The sequence below is a fragment of the Eulemur rufifrons genome, chromosome 2, assembly GCF_041146395.1.
Source record: "Eulemur rufifrons isolate Redbay chromosome 2, OSU_ERuf_1, whole genome shotgun sequence".
Classification (NCBI taxonomy): Eukaryota; Metazoa; Chordata; class Mammalia; order Primates; family Lemuridae; genus Eulemur; species Eulemur rufifrons.
Genome location: NC_090984.1, coordinates 53519642 through 53546921, shown reverse-complemented (window position 1 = coordinate 53546921; position 27280 = coordinate 53519642). Strand labels below are relative to the sequence as shown.

General features: G+C 43.8%; 1 protein-coding gene across 6 annotated transcripts in view; it reads right to left on the bottom strand.

Annotated features, from left to right (window-relative positions):
• MEIS2 (Meis homeobox 2) overlaps window positions 1-9822 on the bottom strand; it is a 204881-nt gene extending 195059 nt beyond the window's left edge. For 4 of the 6 annotated variants that reach the window (XM_069461827.1, XM_069461803.1, XM_069461834.1 and 1 more), the window contains exons 1-6: window positions 7742-8844; window positions 6303-6535; window positions 4619-4760; window positions 3856-3906; window positions 2873-2923; window positions 1955-2104 (exon numbers count right to left, since the gene is read on the bottom strand). In XM_069461827.1, the coding sequence (XP_069317928.1) occupies window positions 1955-2104; window positions 2873-2923; window positions 3856-3906; window positions 4619-4760; window positions 6303-6535; window positions 7742-7753 (639 nt within the window). In that variant the 5' untranslated portion in view covers window positions 7754-8844. Of the gene's footprint in view, window positions 1-1954; window positions 2105-2872; window positions 2924-3855; window positions 3907-4618; window positions 4761-6302; window positions 6536-7741; window positions 8845-9185 lie in introns of those variants that run through there. The other 2 variants (XM_069461842.1, XM_069461819.1) reach the window with 2 other exon arrangements.
• Between the last annotated feature and the right edge of the window lie 17458 nt (window positions 9823-27280).

Sequence of the window (27280 nt, the reverse complement as noted above, 5' to 3'; positions counted from 1 at the left end):
TATTAATGCACTCTACTCTTAGGTACAACTTCCTTCTTGAGTGTATATTTAAATATTACAATAGTTCCATAAATTGATATTGTCTATCAGCCAATCTAAACACCCTAGTTTATTTTTTCTGTGTAAACATTAGCACGCTCTAGCTCCATACAACCACTGGAAAAACAGTTGCCAAGAAACTGTTCTAGAAAACCAAGTAGTTGGGACCCCTAGAAATATCATTAAAAAAGCTTTTGGCTGCAGAGAACTGTGAACCTCTCATTTTACAAACCATGTAAATAGATCCCTCCTCTTTCTCCCAGTAATGTAAATAAATATGAATTTAGAAACAGGAAGCAATGAAAATAAACAAATAAAAAAAAACCCAGCAAAAATAAATATTTCTGAGGTAGTGTCATGCCTCATGGACCACAACCACACATTGTAGAGCCGCAGATCAGCAAATAAACTTTCCATAGCTGCTGCTGCATCCTTTTGATTTCATTTAATACGCTCAATATACAAAAGAGCTCCCCCAAGTTTCCCCTGCTCTGCTGAAAAAAGGTAAGGGTAAAGATAAGCACAGGAGCCTTTGACAACTGGACATCCTAGACTGAGGTTTGCTTTTCTTTTTCTTTCTCTAACTTTTGTTCTTAGGCAGGCTTCCATACAAGCGCAAAGGTTAATTATTAAAATCTATGACTGCATATTTTCAAAACTTTTTGTGGGGGAGAGGAGAACCTCACAGAAGGTTTATTCTCAAGTCACCTCAATTCATTCCTCTTAACACCCAGGAATTGGGGTGGTGGGGAGGGGGTAGACAAACTGCCTTTAAGCCTCAACACCTGTTTAACTCATACAGGATGTTAAATTAATATTTCAGCCACAAAGTTATTAGACCACAGCCCATATCATTTAGGTTGTGAGTTCAATTGAATATAATCTATAGACACCCTGTCCCCCACTTCCAGGCTTGAGTTCCTATAAATAAACTGCTGTTCACACCCACTCTTTAACCTCGCCACTCTTGCCTTTCCTACCAGCTGCAATCTTTCTTCTCTTTGCTTCTTTTTCAAATTTTCAGTCTCACTACATATGCTTTTTTTTTTTTAAGCATCAGACTTACTAGATCAGTTCCAAAATAGGATTAAAAACAGAGAGAATAGAAAGAAATCTCCTTTCCTGGCCTGACATACACAGTCATTCCTTACTATACTCTTCATCCTCATTCACCAACTGTTAAAGTGTTAAAATTCAACCACCAACCTATGGTTACTCAATCATAATTCCCTTCAGCTTTCTGTAGTACATTGTTAATAATTGGTTCATCAAGGTTACTGTCTTTTATTATGAAGATGCTTCAGGCACTTGGCAATAAGTCCATATTCTGACAATAAGTTTCTATAGAGCAAAAGCCCTGAGAATTGTAATGTGTTCATTCACTCCTTCTTTTATTTCTAATGCAATGCAAGATTGCCAATAATTCTCATGATTGTCATCTCTGTGAGAGACTGGGAAATCAGCCCTAACTCCCCAATTCTCTATTTCCTCTCTCTCTCAATCTCTCTCTCTCTCCACATCCCCCAGACCTGTCCAGCTAACTGTTTTGCCTCTTTCCATTCCTGCTGCATTTATTACACAGAGTTGAGAAAGCAGAAAAGACAGTAGTCACCATATCAAACAGAATTTGCTAACACCCAAGTCACCAAACCCAGGAAACTTTACACATTAAGTGCACAAATCACTCTATCAACTCCCTGGTTTTTTGGTTCTTAACATAAATAGGAGGAGGTCCAAGAAAGGGGAAATGAAAATAAAAAGTATGGCAGAGGTAGTAAAAAAGAGAGAAAAGACCCCAAAAGAGACCAGATCATTTAAAAAGAAAACCGAGTCAGTGGAGCTAAATGTTAACACAAGTTTTAAAAAATACTTTGCCCAGCGGCCTTAAAAGAATGCCAAAGGCTCATAGACTTACATGGTCAGCGAGATTTGTGGAAGAGCCTGAAAGTTCTTCGTGATCTGACTTGGAGCTGCCGTCTCTTTCATCAATGACAAGGTCGATGGGCATTTTCCCCTTCAAACAGCTAATGTACCGGTGGCAGAAGTTATCACACAGTTCGTGGACCTAGAAGGAGGGTCATGGTGGAGAGGTTCAGCTCATGTTGTTGTTTTGTTTCATTTTTAAAGAGGAAAAATGTCAGGTTGCAAGGTTACATTTGGAAAGAGCAACAGTGTGATGTCTTCCAAACTAACTCTAATTAAGGGGTGTAATAGTTGAAGTCGAGGAAACAATAGAGCAATTGTTGCAGCAGATATTATTCTCCAGAGACTTCCCTGAGCAACAAGTTACAATAAAGAGAGAGAAAGAAACAGGACTGGAAATAACTGAGTTAGTTATTTGGGAGTCCAGAGAGTTAAATCTGATTTGATAACAATATCAAAACATGAGAACACTGGAACTGGGGAAAGCATTAACATTTTCAATTCAATAAGCTGAGAGTTTTGTATGTTTCCAGGGGAAAGTGATTGAGCTGCAGAGCAACGTAAAGATACTCCAGCTAGGATGATTCCCTCTGCCTACAATGCAAACTCTGGGCCGAGGGTGAGCTGAGCTAATAAAGACGCAGCAGGCTGAGTGTCCAGTAACACAAATGGTTTGCTGCATTTCAAAATAATCCTGCCTGCCTAGGGGGAAATTTGAGGAAAGGGAGGCTACTTTAAAAAGCAGAGCTGTCCTGATTCACCCATCCTCTGAGCCTTTGGGTTGAGGAGCAATTTGAAGGAAAGTCATGGTTATATGCTCAAAATCTCCAGACTGGAGGTTTGAACATCCCAATTCAAATAGGATAGGAAAGTGGCTAAATCAAAACGGGGAGTGTTATTTCCTGCTTACCTTTTCTAACTCCAAAAGATGAAACCTTAGTACTTGTATTGCTTGTATCATCTGCAAGAAAAGTTTAGGGAATGGAGTTAGTGTCCTGACGGGGGGGGGCGGTGAGGGAATTGGGTTGGGGAGAAGAAACCGGCAGGTGGCCAGGCAAAACCCACACATCAAGAAATAGTCAGAAAAACCAAGTGATTACTGATCATCTCTGCCTCATTGGCCACGGGGTAGGAATCTGACTCAACCTGAGCCTAAGCATTAATATCTTTTCCCCTGATGTTCACTATCCTATTTGTAAGGACTGCTTTCCTCGGGTCAGGCCTTCTTTCTCCGCCCGAGTCCTCTTTAAACGTCCCCTCCCTCGACCTCAGGCCAAATTAAAAAGAAAAAAAAAAAAAAGTCGCTTCTCTGGATAGAAAAAGCTTTTTAGTACAGCATGCCCTACGAAATCCGTCCTCACTAAAGAAGGAAATACTCAAGATGAATGGTGAGGCAGGGCCTTTGAAAGCGGATTTAAGTACTTTTAATATTGAAATCGTGCAAATTAGCAAAAGAATCGCACCTAAAAGTGGCCTGCGCCGGCCTACCCCTCACCTCCCCAGCCCCCACCCCAGGCCCGCCCTCCCCGGTGCCAGCGGTTACATCCTTCGGGTTAGCAGCCCGGGGATCGGCCCGCTGCCCCAGCAAACAGAGGAAATAACTCACTTCTCGCAGCTTACTCCCGGGGCGAGACCTGGGAAACATCCCTTGCTTGCCCTCTCAGCGCCGAGTCCCCTGTTCTGCCTCCTTGGGCTTCCCTCCCCCCGACGTCTACCCTGTCCCTCGCTCGCCATCTCCCTTGCGGGGACTCTAAGCTGCTCCCTTCCTCCCGGTCTCCCTAGAGCTTCAAAAGAGGGCTCTGCTCGAACTCCCCGGAGCTCCGGGAGAACGTGGGTGCTTCTGGGCATGGGAAGGGGCCGAGGCTGGGGAAAGCAAGGAACAGAAAGCCTTACCAAATTGTCCAGCTCTGGATTTGAGGAAAAAAGTGGCTTTTCGGCGCGAACCTATGAGAAGCAAGGAAAGTCAACATGAATTACCACCCCATTGAAAGGAAGAAAATCCTGTCACCGACTAAACTGGAGTGTGAAAGTGGGGAACGGTGAAGAGGCAATGGCGGAGAAGAGGAGAGGAGCTTTGGCAAAACACGGGAGAACAAACTGGTGCCTTAAATTAGTGGGGTCGCTGAAAAAGAATCAGGGCCTTCTGGTCCTGGCCCCGTTAAGGGGGACCTGATATGACTAAGCTATAGCTGGGAAGTCAGGGCCATTCTCTGGGCCCAGAGTACCGCTAGTCCAGCCGTCCAAGAGGCTGTGGCCCTCCGCCTCCCTCACCTCCGCGCCCCGGATGGGACAGCTCCGAGAGGCGCCCAGCTTCCTTGCCTCCCGGGCACTCTCGGGTCCTTCACAGACCCTTTCCCCAATTCTTGTTCAAGTAGCTGGAGGCAGGGGAAAAGGCCAAGCCCCAGATTAGGAGCAGGTCAACTTTAATTCGAGGGTCGAGCCCCTGTATTCCTGCTGGGGGGGAAAACAAACACCCATATTTATCTCCGCTTCCAAGTCGCCTCCAGGCTCTGGGATGGGGAGGAGGCATAGAGTGGACTGGGCCAGAGGAACAGATCGGGTGTCCCTGCCTTTTCCTCCTTTCAAGTAAAGCTCCATGGAAAGGGGAGGAGTAGTGAGGGGCTGCAAGAGGATGAGTGGGTCAAGAAGGTTGGACCTGCTTGGCGAAGACCGCGATGTCCTCGTTGAAGGAGTCAGAGGAGCAGACGTCTCCGCCGGCCACTCCGGGTTCCCGGGGAGTGCAGGTCGCCAGCTCGCACTTCTCAAAGACCAGAGCTAACAGAGGAAACAACGGGTGCCTAACGGGCAGCGCCACGCAGAGACACACACACAGAGACGGGGTGCAGAGGGGAAGGAGCGAGAACTGTAATCAACAAGTTTGGAGGGTTTGGAGTCCTTCTTTAATACAACAGGCACGCATCACACTTTACAACCCTTCCTCAGTCAGCCGAGCCTGGGCCAGAAACAGAAAGGAAGAAGGGCCTGGCTGTTTCCCTCTGCTCAGAAGTCCCTCAGATCTGGCCAGAGGAGCCCCCGGTCACTTTAGTCCGCCAAATAAAAGCAGCCTCAGTTGGAACGTAAGGAAACATCCGAGACGCTCAGGCAATCTGGAGCCTGGAGTTGACTCAGACTCAATCCCCACACTACGGAGGCCGCCGAACCAACCCCTGCGACCCAGCCCTGACCTCCCAAGAAAGACACACTCTTTGAAATAAAAAATTGTTTTAACTCCTCCTTTTAATGGGCATTTCAGAGGAGGCCGAAGACTTCACCTACATACACACCGGAGTGACATTCCCTAAATGCGAGAGAGTGCTCTTCTAACCTCTCCACCCCCTTGCCTTATAAACTTGTTTGCTTTACTTCTAGTAAAACCCGGGTGTGGGGGCCAAAATAATAGGAATGTTAAATGCCGAAGAGCTTCCTTCCAAAGACTACATTTCTCCCAGCGTTGCAGCAGACAAAAATAAATAAATCGTGTTTTAAAACTTGGAAGTGTGCGTGCGCATATGCCCTTTGTGTTCCTCCGGGCGGTTTAGCTACACTTCGGGATGCTTTCGGCCTCTGGCTTGGGGCTCAGTTGCTGTTTACCCACTGTCCCCTCCCCTCGTCATCCCGCCGCCTTCCCCACCTACCCTCAGCCGGAAGAGCCGGTGTGGTACACGTTTGAACTGTGCATCTTACCCCTCGCCGAGTGCTCTCAGAATATAAAATAATTTTCAGCCAGCTCCCTTACTCCCCCCAAGAGCGGAGCCATGCAAGCAGCAGTCCCTTCCACCCCGCTGCACTTCAAGGTCTGCCCCCTTTATTTACAGAGAATTAAGAAGTGGGTGATTAGGACTTCCTGGCCGACAGAACCAGCCCTGATCCCGGCTCAAGCTGCAGTTAGTGACTCCCAGACCCTCAGTAGGAAACAAGAGAGAGAAAAAAGAAAAAAAACAAAACAACAACAACAAAGTTGCTCCTCATCGACAGGAAACTTTCCCCTTCGTCAAGGCCTCTGTTAGGGGGCCTGAAACGTCCAGCCCTGCGTCCTTTGGCCAGGAATCCTGTCCTTGGGGAGAAGGCCCCGGCAAGAATCTGAGGACTCAGTCACTCCGGGATGTAGGGTCCGGAGTGACCGGGCCGTGGGAGTGGAGGAGGCTATACTTTCCGGGTCTTTGACTCCAGGGGCAGAAGAGCAGGCCCCCTCCACTGTCCTTTCCTAAGGCAAGCAAGCCCCCTCCCATCCCACGCAGAAATAACTCCCCAATTAGTCGTCCACCCTCCCACCCCCCACAGAGACAAACACACACTCTCACACTCACACACAGTAAGCTGGGTCCAGGGGGTCGGTTTACCCATAGATCGCGTCCTTGTCCCGCTTCAAGGCGTCGTTGACAGCAGATCCCATGCTGGCCGGCATGACATTGGGGTGCGGGGCGTGAGCGCCGTAGTGCTGTGTCGCGTGGAGCGGCGGCCCGTGGTTCAGGTGGTGAACTGGGGGGATCGGCCGCGGCGCGTGAGGGTCTCCGTACATGGAAGCGGGAACCCCTACTCCGTCCATCCCGCCGTAATGGGGCAGCTCATCGTACTGTCAGAACCCGGGAAGTGGGAGGGGGCGCAGGAGGTGAGAGAGAGCAGAGGGGGGGAAGAAAAAAAAAGCAAGGAGAAGAGAGCGAACAGAGAAGTGGGGAAGGGATAAAGATGAGAGAGAGAGGGAGAAAGAAGAGAGAGAGGAGAAGGAGGCAGAGAGAGAGAGAAAGAGAAGGGAAGGGAAAATAAAAATAAAAACAAAGTCAGAAAGAAGAAAAGTAACGAGCACAAGTTGAACACACAGAAACCAAACCAGCCGAAACAACGGAGTTGAAAGTTGTGGGGAAGAAATGCTTTTAAATTTTAAAATGAAAAAGTATGAGCCAAGAGCAGCGTTTAGAAAAGGAAGAGGAGGCGGTGAGGCCGGGGATTGAGGGGGCGCCGGGAGGCCCCGCTCCCGCCGGAGGCAGCAGAACCGTAGCGAGCCAACCGAAGGAGAAGTGGAGTTAGTGTGAGGAGGAAGCCCCGGATCCCACCCCTAACCCCCCTTCGCCTCCTCTAGAGGATCCAATAAATCAAAAGGCGAAATGAAACAAAATAAAGAGAAGAAAAACGCTAATAATCAGCACGAGAACGCCGAGGACGAGGAAAGAGCAGGGCCAGTGCCTCCCCGGGGGCAGGGAGCGGAGGGGGGGGAATAATGTGAAAGTTACCAGAAACATTATTTAGCAGCGGATTCCCTGCGTCCTTGTCAATTTCAGAGACAAAACAAGCAGCCCAGGCTAGTCTAGGCGGCGGCGCAGCAGCTGCGGCAGCGCGGCCCCAGCGGCGGCCCCGGCGGCGGCGGCTCCTACGCAGCCCGTGCCCGCCCGGAGCCGCGGGAGCAGCGGCGGCAGCGGCGCAGCAGCGGCAGCAGGAGAACCGGGGGAATCGCGCTGCTGGGGTAAAAGCTGGAGCGAGGCGAAAGCGTGTAACAATTGCACACGCACACACCACTCACACGCACTCGCCGCCCGCCCGCTCGCATAGCGCTGGAACACGCGCGCCCAGACACGCACACACGCACGCACACACACTCGCACACACGCAGAGGCACGGGGGGGAAAGAAGCCGATGAATAATTTTGCTGCTATTTTTTAAAATACTGGCCGCCATCATCAAGCAGCGAGCAGCAGCAGCAGCGTTGAAGGGAGAGGAGGCATCGGGACAGGCCCCTCTTAGGAGAGGATTTATATCTAGGTAAGTGTTGGAGATTTAAACCTACCCTTTGCGCCATCAGTCTGCGCTCCAATAAACTCCTGGATGTGTCGTATATTTAATATCCCAGTCCGGATAAGAAAGTGATCTAGGCTGAAGATTCCTTTTTTTTCCAAACCAAGGAGACTTCTCCCAATTCTCCAATATGTTATTTTTAGGGGGAAAAAGCCCAGGCAAGACAACGAAGAGTTTTTTTTTTTCCTGTGATATTTCTTCTTTTTCTCTTTTTTTTTCTGTTCTTCCTCCTCCTCCTGATCTTCCTCCTCCTCCTCCACCTCCTCCTCCTCCTCCCCCCTCCCCTCCTCCTCCTCTTCGGTCCTCCTTTCCCCCTCTTTCTCTTCTCTTCCCCTCAGTTGGAAAAAAAAAAAAAAAAAGAAAGAAAAGAAAAAGAAGAAAAAGAAGAAAAAAAATTGTCAAGCCCCCGAACTGAAGGTTACGAGCGGCCCGTCAGCAGCCCACATGTAACCGAACTGTCGTGTTTCATGGCTTTTTGCCACTCCAGCTGTCAATCAAAGCCCGGAATGTCAAGGTAGTGAATGAATGATGGTTGATGATGATGAAGAGGAGGAATCTTTAAGACCCGTTTTTTTCTTCCAGTAAAACTCCGCGAGGGGTTTCTGCTTCTTGAATTTTTTCCTCCCCCCTCCCCCCCTCTTTTAGCTTTGCCCCCGAGGTATCTATAATGTGATCCTCTCTCTTTAAAGTATTGTTCAAAGCAAGCAGGGAGAAAAATCAAGAAAAAAATGAATAGTTTGCAAAAATTGGACTTCCTCCCCCCCTTTCCTGGTAGGTATTTTGTCTCTCCCTCTCTCTCTTTCTCGCTCGCTCGCTCGCTCTCACTCGCGCTCGCTCTCTCGCGCTCGCTCTCTCTCGCTCTCTTTCTCTCTCTGGGAGATGAGTGAGTGTCAGTAGGTGTTGGCAGGTTGGCTGCTGCCTGGCTTATAGAAGAGCCTCAGTTTGGCGGCGCAGGTCGGCGGCGGGAGAACGAAATGACGGAACCCGGAAGTCGTGGTGGCCATAGCCCGTCGTACGGCGGAGACACATCCCGGGAGTGGGGAGCGGGAGCAAGGAGGAGCGCGCCGCGCCGAGCCTCTGATATGCAGCGAGTGCGATCGGACGGCCCTGGCTGGGGGGGCGGGGGAGGCGGGGGGCGGGAGGGGGAGGGGAGGCTGGAGCCCGGCGGACCCGAGCAAATCAGCGAGCCTGCTCCTCCACGGGGACCGCGGGGGAGAGGGGAGGAGGGGGGAGGAAGAGAAGTGTGTGTGTGTGTGTGTGTGTGTGTTCGCGCGCACGCCCGCGCGTGTGTGCGCGCGCGCGAGAACGGGGAAAGAGGGAGAGGGAGAAGGAGAAAGAGAGAGAGGAAGAGGACAGGGAGAGCGCAGAGAGGAAAACTGCAGAAAACCACAGGGAAAGTACGGTACAGCCTCAGATTTTTTTTTTTTTTAACTTACTTCTAGTTCATTTTCCCATCACTCCCGGCTCCTGCCTAACTGGGTCGTGTCGGGGACGTTTGGCATGGCGCTCTCGCTTTTGTTCCTTTTAATTCCGCGGCCCCCCACTCCTCTGCCAGCCGATTACAGCGCCCCATAGGCTTCCTGCTAACATCCAAGGGCAGCAGGCTCTGCAGACGGTACTATTATGGGGCTAGATTTTTTTTTAAGTGGCACTTTCTTCCTGTGCAGATTCAGGACCCTTGTTGTCAATTTTCATTTTTTCCAGGACCAGAAGAGACCAGCTTAACTAGGAGCACACGCTCTCCAAGCGGTGTGGACAAGGGGCCACCCCAAGAGTCTTTGGGGGCCGCGGTGGAATTGGAAGGGAGGAAGTGAAGCGGGAGTCGTTTGGGTCTGATGTAGCCGCGCACGTGTGTGTGTGTGTGTGTGTGTGTGTGTGCCTCCAAAGTGGATCTCACTTAGAGCTGGGAAGCACGGGAAGGAAAGACAGGGAGAGAGAAAAAGAGACCGGGAGAGAGAAGTTGCAATGCTAGGAGGAGTGGCCGGCGCTAGCAGCCCAGCTTTGTTGTGGTCGCCCGAGGCGCAGCGGCGGGCCGCGGTAACGCCTGCTAATGGCTGTGTTAATTACACCGGGGTGATTTCGCTGGGTCAGGCAGATGGGGCCTACTCGGAATGAACTTTTCCAAAAAGGAAAAGGAGGAGAATAGGGAAGGAAAGTAACTACCCCACGCCGTTTGTGTGGAAACTAGTTCGGGCTGTTGTCTCGTCCAATCCCTGGCCCGAGCTGCACCCGGCTTCACCTCTGCACCGCCGGTTTCCCGGCGGCCGCGCGTCAATCACGCCGAGCCCGGAGCTGGGGGCGGAGCTACGGCCACCCCGCGCGCGCCGCGCGACAGCCCCCGTCGCCCCTCGGCTCCAGGCGGCGCGGCCCGGCCTTGCGCGGGGAGCGCGCCTCTCCCCAACTTCTTGCTCCAGCTCTCACGGTCCCCGGCCCAGAGAGTCGAAAACAGACTGTTGTTCTTCAACAGCCGCCTCCCGTCCCAAGTTTGAGTCCATTCTGGAAAATAGGAAGTAGGGTATCTTCCGCGCGCGGCTGCAAGCCGACTTTCTGCGGCAGGGGGGAGGTTGATTAGGGAGAATAAAGTAGTGTGTGTGTGTGTGTGTGTGTGTGTGTACGCGCGCGCGCGCGTGCGCGCGTGTATGTGTGAGAGAGACTGAGACAGAGACAGGGAAGGAAGGAGGGAGGGAGGGAGGAAAACGGGTGGGAGGTTTTTTGTTTTTTTTTTTTTTGGCCCCCTTTCCATCTTCTCTGCTTCACTGTAAGCTTTCGAGCAACACAAACTGGGCTAAGATCGCAGCCTGCGGAGACTCCAAGCGGAGTCGGAGAAATTTGGCCTCGTTTTAAAAGGGCTGGGGAATGAACTCCGGAGGTCAATAAAGCCCTCCAAAAATGATGAATGATTGAGCACCTGTGATGATGATAGTGATTATCAGAGCAATTAAACAGTTTGATTAAATGAGCCATCATAACAATGATGTCTGCGGGAAATCGGCCCTCACATATAAAGAAAGATAGTGCGGAGGGGCTGGCAGAGGCGCGAATAGCGCGACGCCCGGGAGAGGGGCTGCGGGCCGCTAGGTTTCTGCCCGGTGGCCTTAACTGGGACTGCCGGGCTCGCTGAGCTTCGGGAAGAAGAGTCTAGACCAGGTTTTCAGCCACTCTTTTTCCCCCCCGGCTTCAAGCCTACCAGAGCCGACGGGTATGAAACCTGAAGGTTGGGGGGGAGGGTACTTCCTCCACCGCCTTTTTTTCCTAGAAGAACTCCAAGATTAAAAGTATCCTTCTTATTTGTTGCTGAGTTGCTCGTCGACATATCAGAAAAGGTGAGTAAAAAAAGAAAAGAATACGTAAAAGAAAAGAAAAAGTTGGTCTCCAGAATTTTATTTCAAGCGGCAGTGACTCGAATTCAGTTTAGCCGGGACCGGGAAGATGAGAGACAGAGAGAGAGAGAGAGAGAGAGAGAGAACCGCTCTGCTCTCGCTGCAGAGGGTTTTCAACTTTGCAGAGATGGTGATGGTGGGTCCAAGTTCCCGGTGCTGCGCCGCTGGCTGAGAAGTTTATATTAAGTTTTTCAGTTTTTACTCTTCCAATTGCTCTTAAATTCAATTTAAGAATTTAAATTTCTTTATTGTCAAAAATAGGATTATTGTTGTTTTTAAAGTCCTGTGCAGTACTCGCCAGTTACTTTTCTTTTTAAAAGAAACTCCTCAATTTCCTTGATAAACGCATCTTTTGTAAAGATCAACTTCATGCCGAACCTCTGCATTGCAGAATTTAAACATTCAACATTCACTCTCTGCTTTTTACCACCGCTTCTGTTTTCATAGTGATACGGTAAAGTGCGTTAGCATCCCTATAGCCTTCATTTAGAAAAACTTAACTAGCGTTAAAAAAAGGTGTTTCTTCCATGGCAGTGCAATTGAGTAAAAGCAATTTAGACAGATTGGTGATTTCTATATTTTCAAAGAATTGTTAAGCTAATAATGGATTGGTTATCCAGGGATAATATTGGGTTTTATAAAAGAAGAAAATTATAAACTTTATTTTTATGTGTTTCCATCCTTTGGGCCAAGCAGAAGGCATTTCTAGCCTGAACTCCTCCATCCCTCCCCCCATATTCTGTAATTTCTTTTGCATTTTATTGACTACATTAAAGCAAACAACAGGGACAATCTGGTTAGGTGTAGAAGGGAGAGGGAAATGACATTTTAAGATACTGTAAAAAAATCATCTTTAACTTCAAAGACTTTTAGTTAAGAAGTGTGAGAGTGTTAGACGTGCAGCCCTACTGGAGGAAATCTGTGTCTTTTTATAATTTGCAAATTGTCTAAGGCGAAAGAACCCCAAATTTTTTGCAACTAAAGAGATTTTACATAGCCAGTTGCATGCCATTTATGAAATTGTTAGTTTAAAATAGCAATCCCAATTTACTGGATTACACATTAGATCAAGTTGGAGTTGATTCAGGGTGTCCATTCTTGGTCAATCTGATGAATTCAAAGGACTATTACTTTTAATCAATAACTTGCTGGTGTTTTATTAATAGAGCTGAAAAAGGCTCATCTAACATTTAAGAATTTGCTGGTTTCCCCCACTCCCAAATTTCCAGTCCAATAGAAGCAATTCCAAAGGAGTGGGGTACCCACGCCTTCTGATGTCTAGCCTCATGGTCTTTTGCTGATGTCCCATTCTCAGCCTCAGCACCCCCACCCTGATGGCTGGCGAGGCTCATCTGCTCACCCACATTTGGGGTGAAGGGAAAGTAGGTGGGGCAAGCCCAGGAGACTGGTGCGAGATGGGGGTCGCAGGAGTCGGCACACACCTCCGTCAACAGTCAGTTTCTTCTGCCCAGGCTGGAAATGGTTTTAACAGGCGGTAAAATTTCATCTTGCGGTGTCAAATTGGGGTCATTTTAGGGTTAGAGTTCTCAGTGTCCGAGAGGAGCTGTCCAGCTGCGTGGGGACTCATTAACTGCAAAAGATCTGTTTCAGTAAAAACAATTCAAAGACAATCAGAAGGCTAAAGACCCTCTACAAATCGCATTTTACAAGTGCCCCAGAACAAATATGGATGGTGAAACCTATTTCTTCAGAATCCCAAATCAGCTACTTAGCTCTGGAGTGGGGGTGGGGGCACTGCATAAAAAAGAGGTGAAAGGGAGGGGACCAAGCCGGTGAGGATGAATGGGAGGAGGAATCGGGCCTCTCAAATTTGAGAGTCTGTTTTTAATCACCTCTTTCTTATTGAAGCATCCCTAAGACTTCTGAAAACTGCTTCTTTTCTATTCTTCCTTTTCTTTTTTGACCCAATGTGGAAAGCCATTATAGGTAACATTTAAGATTTAAAAGGAATAATTGAATTCCGCTATAGTTCTTTAATTTGAAGGTCATTGGCTTTACAGAGAGTATTTAATTTGAAACGAGCATTTATGAACCCAGACTCTGTTTTAGGTGAATTTGCCCACACTCCATAAGGAGTTTGCGTGGCTGTTTCTTTTTCTTTTTCTTTTTTTCTAGAAAGTTATAGATCCTTAGCACAGATAATGCCAAATTCCTCAGAACTGTGAGGTCCAAAGTGTTAATCTGTGTATTAAAATCACCGGATTTAAATCCTTTTTGTATTCTTACAACAGTTAGAACAATTGATGCCTGGCTAGAGGAGCAAATAAATACAACCTTAATCTTGTTTGTAACTTTAGTTAATGTTTTGATTTGGAATATTTTGGATTAAATAGATTTTTTAAAACTCTTCAAGGTTAATTTTTATTTTTATTTGAGGAGGTTCTATTTATTGGTTTGGAAGAAAGAGATGACTTATTACATTGATTTTAAAAATCCCTTTAAGTAAAAGGAAAGTGCAATTTTAAAATAAGAAGCTACATGTGTGAAATGCCAGGGATTTTAGGATAAAACCAAATCAATACTTTTAAAAAGTATCATTTGAAAAAAGTTTTCTTTCTTACATTACTAAACTGAGCAAGTAAAAGGGATCAAAAAATGTTTTATTCTCTTTCCCTTTCTCTCTGGACTCCACCTCAGTCCTCAGGTCTTATTTTTCCATCTCTAGCACTTTTCTTTGGCTTCTGAATGACACGGTGAATTTTTGTAGTCTAGCTCTTTTCTCCAAGCTTCCCGGAGTATTTCTAAATTGTTATTCAAGGAGTTTGATTGTGGCCCTGCAGAAACAGCCCTGAGCCCAACATCTCTGGGACAAAGGCGGAGGGGCTGTCTTCTGCTCAGACCTGCTGGCTGACAGTTGGAATTTTTGATATATATTTTATTTGGCGTTTCCAATAATGTGTTTGTCTCTCCTTCCCCACCCCTTGCAGCCATCTATTACTTTAAAAACGTCTCTTCTCCATAAACCTCCGCTCATCCTTGTGAACTGTTCTTGACCTTCCCAGCAGTGTAACCAGCAGCTCTGAAAGTTGGACTACAAAAAATTCCACTCATTTCCTTACCTGTTAACTTTGTTCATTCTCTTCCTGGAGGGATCAACAGAGAGAAGGGGATTTGTTTGTTTGTTTACTTTGTTGTTGTTGTTTGGTCCTTTTCCCCACTTAGGCTTTCTACCATACATCCCCCCCCCCAATTAATAACAATGAAACACCCCGCAATTTATTTTTAAAATCAGATATAGTGGAATCATTGTACTTTCTTTCCTTTTGCCCTGTTATTTCTTATTTCTCCCAATTTTAGCTGCTTCACCATCTCGCAGAAAGAAAGGATTTCAATAAATAGCCCTCTAGCGCTATCTGGCGGGGCTCCAAACGCGACGAGCGCTCTTTCTCGCTGTCTCTTCCTCCTTCCCGCGCTCTCTTCCTTCCTCTCTTTCTTCCTCGCTCCTCTTTCTCTTGTGTCTTCCTCTATCTCGATTCTATTTCCCCTTTTTCTTTCCTCCTGCGGCCCATTTTTCTAGTTTCTATCTCCACTTCCAGGGCAGACGGCTTGGAACGACCCGGCCAGAGGCTGATAAAGCTCGCAACTAGCGGATGCTCCCGCGACGGAGTTCTAGCCCCCACCCCCTTACCCACCTTAGGTCACACACATCCATTGCCTTTGATTAGCATCTTAATGTTGCCTAAGGTGTTGCTCAAGCCCCAGCGTCTCAGCTGGCGGTGGTTTGGAGGGGCTTAAAACTGCATTTGTGAAGTTTGGAGGAAAGGAAGCAGACACTGGGATCCCGGGCTAATGGAGCCCAGCTAAGTTTTGGGACCGAAGGCCCAGTCTCAGTGCGGATTTGAGGAAGGGTCATGGCTTCACAGGGGTGCGAACGGCGCGGCGCCCAGCCTTCCAGAGAGTAGGGGTGAGAGCGCTCTTCCACGGCCTCCTGCCGGATCCGAACCTCACAATGCACTGCTCGAGTTTGCATCTTAGGCCTGACCAGGATTTTTTTTTTTCCCCCTTCAATTAATCTACGTTATCCCCTGCACCTCCTTCCTCTCCACCACACCAAATTTGGAGAGGAATGGGAAAGAAGTAGAAAACCCACAGGGCAAAAGAGAAAGCCAGCAGTTAGAAACTGCGGCAGGAAGCACGCCTGGGGTTGCAGTACTCCCAGCATCTTACCTCCTTTCCCGCAATTTGTTGGTCATCGGCTTTATTTGTGGGGTTTTTTTTTTTTTTTTAAACAGTAGCCTGTAAACACTCAGCGGTGTGTGGGGAGGTCAGAGGGGCTAGGGGCAGAGGGAGAGGTTCAACTCAGACTTGGTGTTTTAGATTGGCACTGGCTGTATCCATACTTTCTTAAAATTCTCATTCTCTCTTTCTCTCTCTCTTTCTCTCTCTCACCACACTCTGAGCCTGAGAGAAATTTCCAATATTCCCTTTGAGCAAATCTCTTCCATCTAATCCTTGAAGCAGAGAAAAGGATATGGGGTCTGAGGGAGAGTTATGTTTGTGTTTTCTAAAATTTAGTTTTGACTTTGCAAAGTAAAAGTGAGGACTATATCCCTCATACACACCCAGTTAGTGGCTAGTTCAGGTGAGAGGATCTCAGCCTGTGGTATCTGTGATCAACCAGACAAAGACCCCCTCATGGCAAAATAGAATAGAAAGGAGAGGGGAGGGTGGCACAATCATAGGTTCTGTTCTCCAAGAATTGCCCCCCACCTCTATCGCTGAAGGAAGAAAGCACAGTTCGGCTGTAATTAATTGAGGACTGTTATTAGGTCATCATTAGCCAAGGTGCAAATAATTGCAGCCCATTTTTACTTAAAATTGACCAGCCCCAGAGTGATAGATCGATTTGGAGTATAAAAATGATGTATCAAAACATCAATGTCGATTATTTGAAATATTGTAGTCGAATTTTTTTTATTGCTTCATCGGTTAAGTGTCTGAAAGTGCAGTGTTCAAACATATATTTATGTTGTCAATACTGTCAGAACTGTCAGTTTTACTATACCGGATTTGTACTACATTTCAAATATGCTCATTTACATAAAATGCCCACCCTAGGATTCCCCCCACCCCCACCCTATCTCTGGAAAATCCGTGTCAGTTTCTTCAAAGGATTCAGCAATCTTTGCCTAAGCTAAAGTGTGCACTGCCTCTTTTACTCAATTTTCCACATCGGATTACATGTCATTTTCACCATCTCTAACTTTCAAAGAGATCCTTCTGCCTTTCTCCTCAACTCTGCCTACCCTAACCTCTTTTCCGAAATAGGATTGAGGCACTTGGTAAGCTTCAAATTTAAATACCCACATCTCACCTCCAAATATACCATTTGGATAGAAAAATGGAAAAACCAGACTTCACTGTATTTGGCCAAACTCGGGTAAACCAGGCTCCACCAGGCAGACGTTCTCTTATAGTCAGGGTCCATCATCAAATTACCTGGCAGATTGAAGTCTTCTAAGGAAAATGAATTTGGAAATATAAATACTTTTTCTTTTTACTTAAAAGCCTCGATGGTAGAGAAAGAAATAATACATATAAATGATCGGCACATTTTACCTTTAAAAGCTTTTGAACTCAATCTAAAGACACAAGTTGGAAGCAAAATTGACAGTTTTAATTCTACCCATTTTCACCTGGCACGTCAGATCAGAGGCAGTCGTTTATTTTATGGGGTGTGGATGGGAAAGGCAGGTAGAAAGCTTGAATCGACTGAAGTCTCTATCCTAAAAATCACAGAGAAATTAAAGACTTATTGAAACACAAACATTCCATTGCTCTATAATCTCAGTTGATTAATTGAAATTTACCAATTCATATTCTTCCTAATTGTATGCTGTTTATATTTTTTTTCACCAGGATTCCCTTCCGGTCTGATAGCAAAGACAGGGCCACTTCTGGACTAGCTGTAAAGATGTGTTTTCGTTTGGAAAACACTGAAACACTTTTTATAACCTTTTAAGGTATTTAAATAAGTCTATTTGGACATCAAAAGAGGCTACACATACAAAGATAGCTTAGCTTTATGCTGTCAATCCCAGCTTTAAAAAAGAGTCCGGAATGTGAGAAGCTTGATTATACTCATCCTTGCCATAAATAAATAAATAAATAATAAATAAATAAAAGTGCAAGGCAAAAGAAAGTTTCCAGCGTGCATCTGTACGTCTTCGTGAGCGCGTTTGTAAACAACTTTCAGTCGGTGTTTGCGTGTTACCTCCCTCCTGCCACACACTCGAAGGCAGAAGCATCGAGGGATCGCCCCCAGAGAGCTGTGTTTACTTAGGTTTTTTTTAATCTTGCCGCCATGTATGACAAGTGTTACTTCAAGAAATTCATCAGCCTTCTACAGATACTTCCAGTTTTGCTGTAATGATCTGCAGAAGAGAACTGCCATCACTTTCTCACATCCCAAGGTGTTGCAGGAACTCGGAGAGAGGGGAGAGTGGCTGAACCGCTTAATTACCGTGGGGAAAGGAGGGGTGCATTGCGGGGGACGGAGGGAGAGGGGTGTGAGGAAGGAAGGTCCTTTACCAGGCTTGTACCTGGAAAAAGCTCCGGAACCCCTCTCTGCGGATATTTGGAAAAGGTATGGTTGCCATTTTTTTTTTTTAATGCCTTTGGGAAGAAGTGATACCCTTGTGTAACAATTAGCTCAGACAATAAAAATAATTAGAAAATCAGTTGGAATTTCTGAGTTTTTAATTACGTTTAATTTTGTACTAAGCCGTAAAATTACGAATGCCCCTCAATTAAACACTCTCCTCTTGTAAAGCGTTTAACAACAATTATTCCTTAATCAGTCTGAATGTGAGTCACAAATGGTGCTTTACCACATCAAAGGGACGTCCTTCGACGTTACCTTTTAGTCATAAGTAAGAGGATTAATTCCTATAATTAGAGGGATAAATATGTGCATAAATATATCTCTTACTCTCTCCTTTAAAAAAACAAAACAAAACAAAACACTTTCACTCTGTGTGAGACATGGCCGGCTCTGGTAGGGTAAGTGTTTTTAATTGTCCGCCTTTGCCTGATATCCCTTTGCTGACGGGTGACTGAGATCGAGGAGACTCCGGTGCGAAGCACAGAGCCCCACAGGGACACCGTCACGCACACAGTCACACACAGAGACGCACACCCGGGTCAGGCAGAAGGTACAAAGCTCAGGGTCCCGAGACTGCCTCCACCTCCAGTGCGAACCTCCCAAGACAATAACCCACCTCCCACCCTTGCCCTGCCCAGTGCAGCAAGAGAGTTCTCTTCATGTCGGCCCACTTGTCCAGAAGAACGGGGTCCCTGCCCTAACCCCCAAATCCAGGTTCACTCTTCAAGCTACAAATAAAAATTGAGCATGACCTTTTAAAACTCCTGTGTGAATATCTCATTTACCTAATGACTTTATGTCACCTAGGAAGAAGGTCAATTTCCTCTTAACCTTTTCCGCGCTGCTGCAGTAAGCATTCTTCCCTAATCAATGGTGGCTGGAATAATCAATTCGCATTTTATGATCGCTGACAAACTCAATCTCTGGGTGGGGTGCTAGCGCGCCGGGCTCGCTCCGGCGGGGACAGAGGTCTCTCTGGGTACGCCCAGCTCCGCCCGGCGCCAAGGGAAGCTGCTCTCTCTTCCGTCGAGTTCGGAGACCTTGGCAAACTTCCATCCCCCAACCGCCGGCGTGACTTCTGAGTTGTCACTAATCCGAACCTGATATTCAGCAGAGCTCCTTCGGTCACCGACAACGCTCCCCGCTGCTGCTGCGGCCTCCCACCAGCCCCTCCTCGGCGTGTTTTCATTTCAAAGTCTGCAGGCAGGGATTGCCCCGACCCCGTGGAGTGTGTGTGTTTGTGTGTGTGTGTGTGCGCGCGCGCGCGCGTGTTAGTTTCATTTAATTAAAAAAAATTATTTTTACATATGCCTTCTTTAGCGTGGATCTCAGCTCTTTGCCTCTGTTTCAACCTGGCTAACTTTGCATAAACAAAGCAACAACAGCAGCTCATGGTGGGTGGATTCCTTCGGGAAATGAAGGCAACTTGTAGCATTGCCTGTCTCTGTCTTTCTCTCTCCCTCTTCTTCCTCTTCTTCTTCCTCTCTTCCTCTCTCCTTCCTATTCTCCTACTTTCCTCCTCCTCCACTTTCCCCCACAATACCAGGACATCCTAAAAGATAGGTTGTTCAGATACCATTTTCCTTCTATTTAAGTTCCTCAACCCTTCCTCAGTCTGGGGAAATTACTGGGCAAATTACTAAATCAAAGCTCATTTGAAAGGTAATTTGGGATAAGTTCACTGTTCTTTAAATTTGGAGGGCCCTAAATATGAGCCCCTCCCTCATTCTAATCTCATAAAGTAGAAGCTGACTTTTCATACACAGGGCCTGTTTGAAGAGAAGGTTCTCTTAAGGATGGGCTCACCACTGGTCACTGGAGATTTTCTCCTTTATTCCACCCTAATCCCATTTTCACCCACTACCAAGACAAGATGAAGCTGCTGCTGACTACCAAGCCATCTGAAAAGCCCTGCGTAGCTAGGGTTCAATGGCAGGAAAATCACTTTTGAAAAAAGATGTTCTATTCCCAGGTTTTTGAAGATTTCTTGTGAAGAGTCAATCTCTCAATATTGTTAGAGACTAGTTAAAACTGAACCCCAAACTGAACTTTCTCTCCTGAGAGTGTTCTCTCAGGCCTGCCTTGCCTATGGTGACAATCTTTGAAAAGGTAATCAAATTGCTCCTTTTCTTAACTCAGAGTACCTCATTACTCCTGGGCAGACATTCTACTAAAATTGGGAAGTTTTTCTAACAATTGAAACAAAAATGTAACTCTTCCTTGTTTTATCCCCCACTCTAAACAACAACAACAAAAAAAAAAACCCAAAAAAGGCATTTGAGTTCAAGGTGAGACATATCTGGGCCAGAACACTGACTGTTCAACACAACAGCCTCCTAAGTCCTATTAGTAACAGAGATGGCTGACTTGCCACCAGTCCAGCCTGCCCCAAATCTCCAGGTTCCATTTTTGCCTTGGGCTTGAGGTGTTGAAGTTGTAGCCACCAAGAGGCAGTCAGAACATGCCAGGTTCAGGACCTGACCTGGGATAGGAGGGCTGACTTCTCAGTATTGTCACTTCCTTCTTGTTTCATACCCAGAAGTCCTTTTCAACTCTTTCTGAGTTAGATTCTGGATTTAAATGGGTGTTGAAGGTTGGTCCAACCCTGAGTCACAGTTTATAACACTCTGACTTTTAGACTTGTTTCATATTTCCAGCACTGAGTTACAGGCTTTCTTGGGCCACAACCTGTTTGTAGGTCAGGAAGTGCTTGTACAGGAAGAGTTTCCCATTACTAAGAGTCCTGAGTGGGGCTTTTATCTCTATTTGACAGAGGAGCAGACAGATTGGGGATAGGCCCCTTGACCTCAGATAATTACTTCAGTCTTCCCTCTTCAGCAAATTTAATTCTCACACGAGGAGTAATTAACAACCTCTGACTACTCATTCTATGAGAATTTCCTTTCCTTTTCTTATCTTAAGGACCTCACAGGGATATTGTAGAATATATTTAATACTAGTTTTTAGTTTCACTTGATATAAACATCTTGCATTCTGCTCACTTCTTCCACAATCTACTGGAACACATTTAACACAGTCTTGGTCTGTCTTCTAACTCCAGCATGTGAAATTGGAAAATCTAATCATCAGTTTACTTCCCTCCCTACTCCCCACCCCTGACCCCAAGCAAAGCTATCCACCAGACAACACTTTGAAAAACAAAAATTATTTAATTTTGCTTAATTAGGAGAGCATGTCAGAAGAAACAAAAATTTTTAATAGTAAAAAATGCTGTTCTCTCCCTTTGACTGTCTAACCACTTTGTCCCTACCAGCAACTCATTCAGGGTTGTAAATCAAAATTACATATCAGGATACAAGCCATAGTACTGGAACACAAAGAATGAGCACACAGACCACTAGCTTTTCAAAGGTGAGTGAGGTCTCTGTAAGGCTCATGTCCTAAGTGAAGAGATCCCTTGAGCCCAGTTTGAGATCAGTCTGGGCAACAAAGCAAGATCCTGTCTCTACACAAACTAAAAAAGTTAGCCGGGCATGGTGGCATGCATCTGTAGTCCTAGCTACTTGGGAGTCTGAGCCAGGAGGGCCATTTGCTCCCAGGAGTTGGATGTTGTAGTGAGCTGTGATCACACCACTGTACTCCAGTCGGGTGACAGCAAGACCTTGTCTCACACATACAAAAAAAAATACATCTCACTCAAACATCCCTAAGGGAGAGAGTTGAATCAGATCATTTTTGAGGCTGTTTCTAACCTTAGAAGGACAAAATGGGACTACTTTATGGGCTGAAGAACAGTTAAGTGCCCAGGCTCTGGAGTCTGACAGAAAGGGGCTGAATACTAAGTCTGTCCTGTGCTAATTGTGTACTCTTCAGTAAGTTACCTAACTTGTTTAAACCTCATTAAACTCATGCATAAAATCAGCATAACCATAGTTGATATTCCTGGATATCTTCTGCTGACCCCTTCAGATCCACTCTTTACTTTCTCTATCCTGCTCTGTGCCTCTGGTGGCAGGTTTTGGATAGTTTTGGAATGGCCCTTGTTTTCTGTTAGGTTTGCCCAAAATGAGTAGAGTGAGGTCTGGATGCTGATTCCCAGGGTCCCTGCAGGCTGGCTGCATCCCAGCCACAGCTCAAGCAGCTCTCTTCCCAGGGTACCGGTTCTGAGGTCAGAACCGTGTTCCTCTCCAGTCCTAGCCTCGGGGCACTGCACTGTCCCTTGTGGTTTCCTAACACCCTGCTCACACCTTTTTAATATGGTTCCTTTATTAAGCTCTCCTCAAATTACCCAATTTGATATGTACCATCTGTTTCCTGCTGGACCTTGACTGATACACCTTATAAACGCATTTGGAGGATTAAAATTAAATGAGATAATGCAAGTAAAGCACATAGTACAGTTCCTTCATACAGTAAGAGCTTAATAAATAGACCTTTTAGTTATGTTTACAATTATCATCGGCACAACACCCTCATTTTATACGTGAGGGAATGGCGACCCAGAGTAGTTAGGGTATGCATTCAAAGTCTCATTGACTCAAGGTAGTAACAACCCCGGGACCAAATCCCTGGATGGAGAGCTTGAAGTTCACTGCTCTTTCCACAGCATCTTGTTTGAGAAAAACAGATGGGAGAGGAGAGAGATCCTTTTTTTCATAGATGTTGGAAAAAGGGTTAGATGAGCTAGAGGCCGAGGTGCAAGAGCTAATAAGCATCTTTCCATGTATCACTGAATTTGTCTCTGCTAAGTTATTGCTGAAATAAAGCATACTATTATGATATAGGATCCAGTGATTTCACTAAGAATAAAATGGGTATGCAACAGGGGGAGCAATGTATGCTTGACAGGTTAAGCATAAGTTATAAGTTCGTAAACTTATGAACACATAATTGGAAGTTTTACCATGAGGCATAATAATGTTTTAAGACATATAGGGTTCACCAAAAACAATTTTCAAATAAAGGTCGATTTTTGAATTGGCAGTGTAGATTAAGTATGAACTTTGTAATTCTTTAGAATATACTACTGTGCTATGAATTTATATAGAACCAGAACACCAAATCTTACCCCACAGACATTCTGCAATTTAGTAACACTAATAACAAGATGGAAACGATTTAGTCATTAATTCCTACTTTCATTCAATCATTCAAGCAAATATTTATTGAGCTTATAATATTCTCCAGGAGCTCTTATGGGTGCTGACATATAAACATTCATTAAATATATTCTCGGCTTCAATGGGTTTATACAGGAAAATAGAGGTAGGCATATAAACAGATTTTGGTACGAACAAAGGTAGAAATATACCTAGGTTACTATGGGAGCTTCGAAGAGTTTGAGTCAGGGAGGGGCACTGAGAGTAGAGGAGGCTTTCTTGGGTCAGAACTAAGTCTTAGCAAAAGCAGTGTGTCTCAATACAATTACGTTTTAGCCTTCCAGATTCTTCTCAATTATTGATATCAATTTATTGAGATTTAGCTTTGAATAATATAAGTATTAGTAAAAAAACCAAAAAAGCATATGTAAAATTGTATTACACTTTACTGTAGGAGGTGGGCTGAGACATATGTGGAAACTGAGAAAAATTTAAATATTTCCCTTGGTGCCTAGAGTATATGATAGGAAAAGTAGAATTTATTTAGTGATAAGAAAAGGCTCCTTGGAAAATGCCGCCTTCAAAGAAGATTGTATTAATGTACTTTACCAATTAGGCCTTATTTATATAATGAGTTGGGCCAGGTTTATTTGAGATATAAACATATAGTTTGAAAAGTAAGTTGGAACCTATGCATGGAGAACAAACATAAAGTAGGGCCATTCATTTGAGAACCCAGGATGCTTTCATATACAATAGGACATGCTGATAAATACAACACAACTTAAGCAGGTTATTTTTATGTATTCATCACAAAATTGGTCGTTTCCATCTCAATTGTAATTGATGCCTAGGTATAATTTACCACGGCAATGCTACTAAATATTTGTGTCGCTTTGTTGAAGTCCAAACCATAAAGTTATATAATCCTGGCTAATTCTCATTCAAGTTGCTCTTGTCCACTCATCCTAATCATTCCCATTTGGTTCACTGTTTTTTTTTTTTTTTTTGTCCACCTCACATCTCAAAATCCATTCCTACTCACATTAATTATGTATATGTGTATATGTCTGGATATATTTCAATTTTAGCCACGCACATTTATGGCTACAACTTGGAAGTTAAAATTACTTCCAATATCTCAAATATAGGAATTCAGAGGCTTTTTGAACTTACCATATCCTTACTCTCCATTAATACAAACTATTCTGTTTTCATGGTGACCTTCACTGTGTCTTCTGGTTTCCTAATCATTTTCTGCCAATCCTTTAGTCACATCCTGATTTATTTGCTCTTCCACCCAGTTTAAAGCATTAAGAAATGTATCTTCTAATTTTCTCCTGTTTTAAAAGTAATATATACTTATTAAAGACAGTATGGCAATGCAAAAAAAGTAGAGAAAAGGAAAAAATGATCCACAGGCAAAGTATTCAAACACAATGGCTTCCAAAATTTTATTATATTTCTGTGTATTTTTTCTATGCATAGTTCCTTTTATGTAGTTGTAATAGTACTTTGCATAAAATTTGCATTCTACGCAAGTATTCAAATTCCTGATGATTATCAATTTAAATAGATGTCATCAACTAAATTAAATATCTCACTTTTCCATTCCATTGTTATTGGACACTAAGTTTGTTTATATATTTTTTCATTTTTATATATAATTCTGTAATGAGCATCATCGGGTATGAAGATTTTTCAGAACTCTGGATTATTTTCTTAGAATGAATTCCTGAAAATAGGCTGGAGGGTATAAACCTATTTAAATGAACATGGCAAAGCCTCTCTTACTTCTGAACTTTTTGTCATGACCTCCATGACAATCTCCATCTTAATCATCAATTGTTTTCGATTCCTCTGGCTGAACAGTCAATTTTTGAGGGAAGACATCTTGAGTATATACCACTCACATTTAATGCTCTAAATTCAGTTGTCCTCCTCGAGCTCTCTATTTTCTTTGGAGGCTCATTCTTTTGACAATAACTCATTCTCTCCCCACCTCCTCTCCCACTGTCCTTTTCGTTTCCCTTTCTTTTCATCTCCTTTCCTCCTTTCTTCCTTTCTCTACAAACCACTCAGAAACCCCTAACTACTCGCATCTTCTTTGTTCTCAGATGACTTCACTGCTTGCTCTACTGAAAACAAAAACTTCTGGTATGAGCTTTTCCTATTCTTTCTTTTCACCTGTTATTTCCCATTCTCTCAGTCATAACATTACTGTTTTTAAGAGTGATTACTTACTATTTTTTTACTTTTATTTTTAGTAAGATATTTGTTACATACAAAAGCATGTATGTAACATATTTATATGTTACAGAGTTTGATAATAGTAGAAACATTCGTTGTAAACTAGCCACTCAATTTAAGTAAGGCAACATGCACATACGCATGTGTTCCTTCCTTTTCATTCTTTGGCTCCTTCCCCCTGGGTAATTACTATCCTCAGTAGTTTTTCTATGTGTGTATTCCTAAACTATATATCTTTAATATAAATTATATATAATAAAATATTACATATATTATGTTAATATAGTAACCTCTCTCTTTATATTCACTTATATTTTTATTGTTTGTGTATACATTCCTAAAAAAATATATTGTTTCATTTTGCTTTTTTTTTTTTGAAAAATAGTATTATACTTAAGATAATTTTTCTGGATCCCTTTTTTCATTTTTGTGTGTGTCTGTAGTTCATTCTTTTTTTTATTTCTGTTCAATCTTCTTCCATTGTGTAAATATAACACAATTTATTTATCTTTTCTTCTTTGGGCTGTTGCAAATTTTTTTGTTGTTGTTATGATAAAGAATTCTACAATAAGCATTCTGGTATATGTTTCTTGATGTTCATGTGCAAGGATTTTTCTTGATTTAGATAATAAACCTAAGAGTACATTATCTGATTTTTTTGGTATTCAAATGTTCAACCTTCCAAAGTAATAAGAAATACTTTCAGAGTAATTGCACTAATTTACACTCCTGCTAGTAATATATAAGACATCCTATTCACATCCTCCTTTCTTAACACTTGGAACCATTGTCTTTTTCTTCTTTCTTTTTTTTTTTTTTTTTGCCAATCTTGTAAATGTAAAAATGTATTTCACTGTAGTTTTTAACATGCATTTTCTGAATCACTAATTGGGCTGAGCATCTTATATGCTTTTCCTTTATTTACACTTCCTCCGTTTTTGAAATACCTGTTTCCCCCATTTTTACACTGTGTCACTTTTTATTGTTAATTTTATGAGTTCCATATTGCAAATATCTCCTTCCAATTTGTGGCTTGTTTTTTATTTTATTTGAAATATCTTTTGATGAACAGAAGTTTAAATTTTGCTCTAGTTTAATTTGTCATTATTTTCTTTTATGGCTTATGCTCTTTGTGTCTTGTCTAAAAGATTCTTTTGTATTCTGAAGTTACAAAGATGTTTATATGTAAAATTATTTAACAAATTTGACTGTCTTTTCTTTTTATTCTTAATTCTTTACCAACAGGGAATGATTTTTGCATGTAGAAGTGAGATAAGAATCCACTTTCGTTTTCTCTGTATGGAGGACTAACATCCCAGCACCATTGCTTCCCCAGTGATCTTCAGCCTGTCTCTCTCATGTATCATTTTATCTATAAATTCTTTGGGCTTTCAATGTAGATAATCATATAGTCTACACAGAAAATGACAGTTTTATTTCTTCCTTTCCCGTCCTGTGACTTTAATTTCTTTCTTTCCTTTTCCCTTCCTTCCCTTCCTTCCACTTCTCTTCTCTCCCTCCCTCCCTTCCTTCCTCCCTTCCTCATCTTATCTGGGACCAGATCTCCAGGACAATGTTGAACAGCATTCTTAAATAGTGGGCATCATTATTTCATTCTTAATTCGAAATTAGTGTTTCTAGCATTTCTCCATTAAGAATGCTATTTGCGGCAGGGAATTGGTAACAATCTGCATTAGATTAAGGGAGTTGATTTTTCCCCTATGCCTAGTTCACCAAGAGTTTTTTTAAAAATTAGTGTTAAGTTTTGTTAAATGATTTTTCTATATGCAATACAATGATTTTTCTCCCTTTACTCTGTTACTGTGAGTAATTTCACTTATAGTCTTTCTAATATGAAACTACTCTTGTGATTCTGGCTACATCAAAGTTGATCATAACACTATGTTTATTGTATGTAGCTAGTTTAAAGTTAATAATATTTGCTAAGACTTTTGAATTTTTATTAATATGAGAGCATGGCCAGTCATTTCCCTTTATTCTTTTCTCTTTTTTTTCCTGGAATTATTTTTTTAATCAACTTTGCCTAATCTTGGTAACAAGGTTATATTGGCCTCATGTAATGAATTAGAATTAGTGAGTGTTTTCCCCCATTTTTATTTTCTAGATAAGTTAGTATATGATTGAAATTATCTGTCTCTTAAAACTTGGGTGAAGCTTACTTCTAAAATAATATTGCCCTTCTTTTAAAGAAAGAT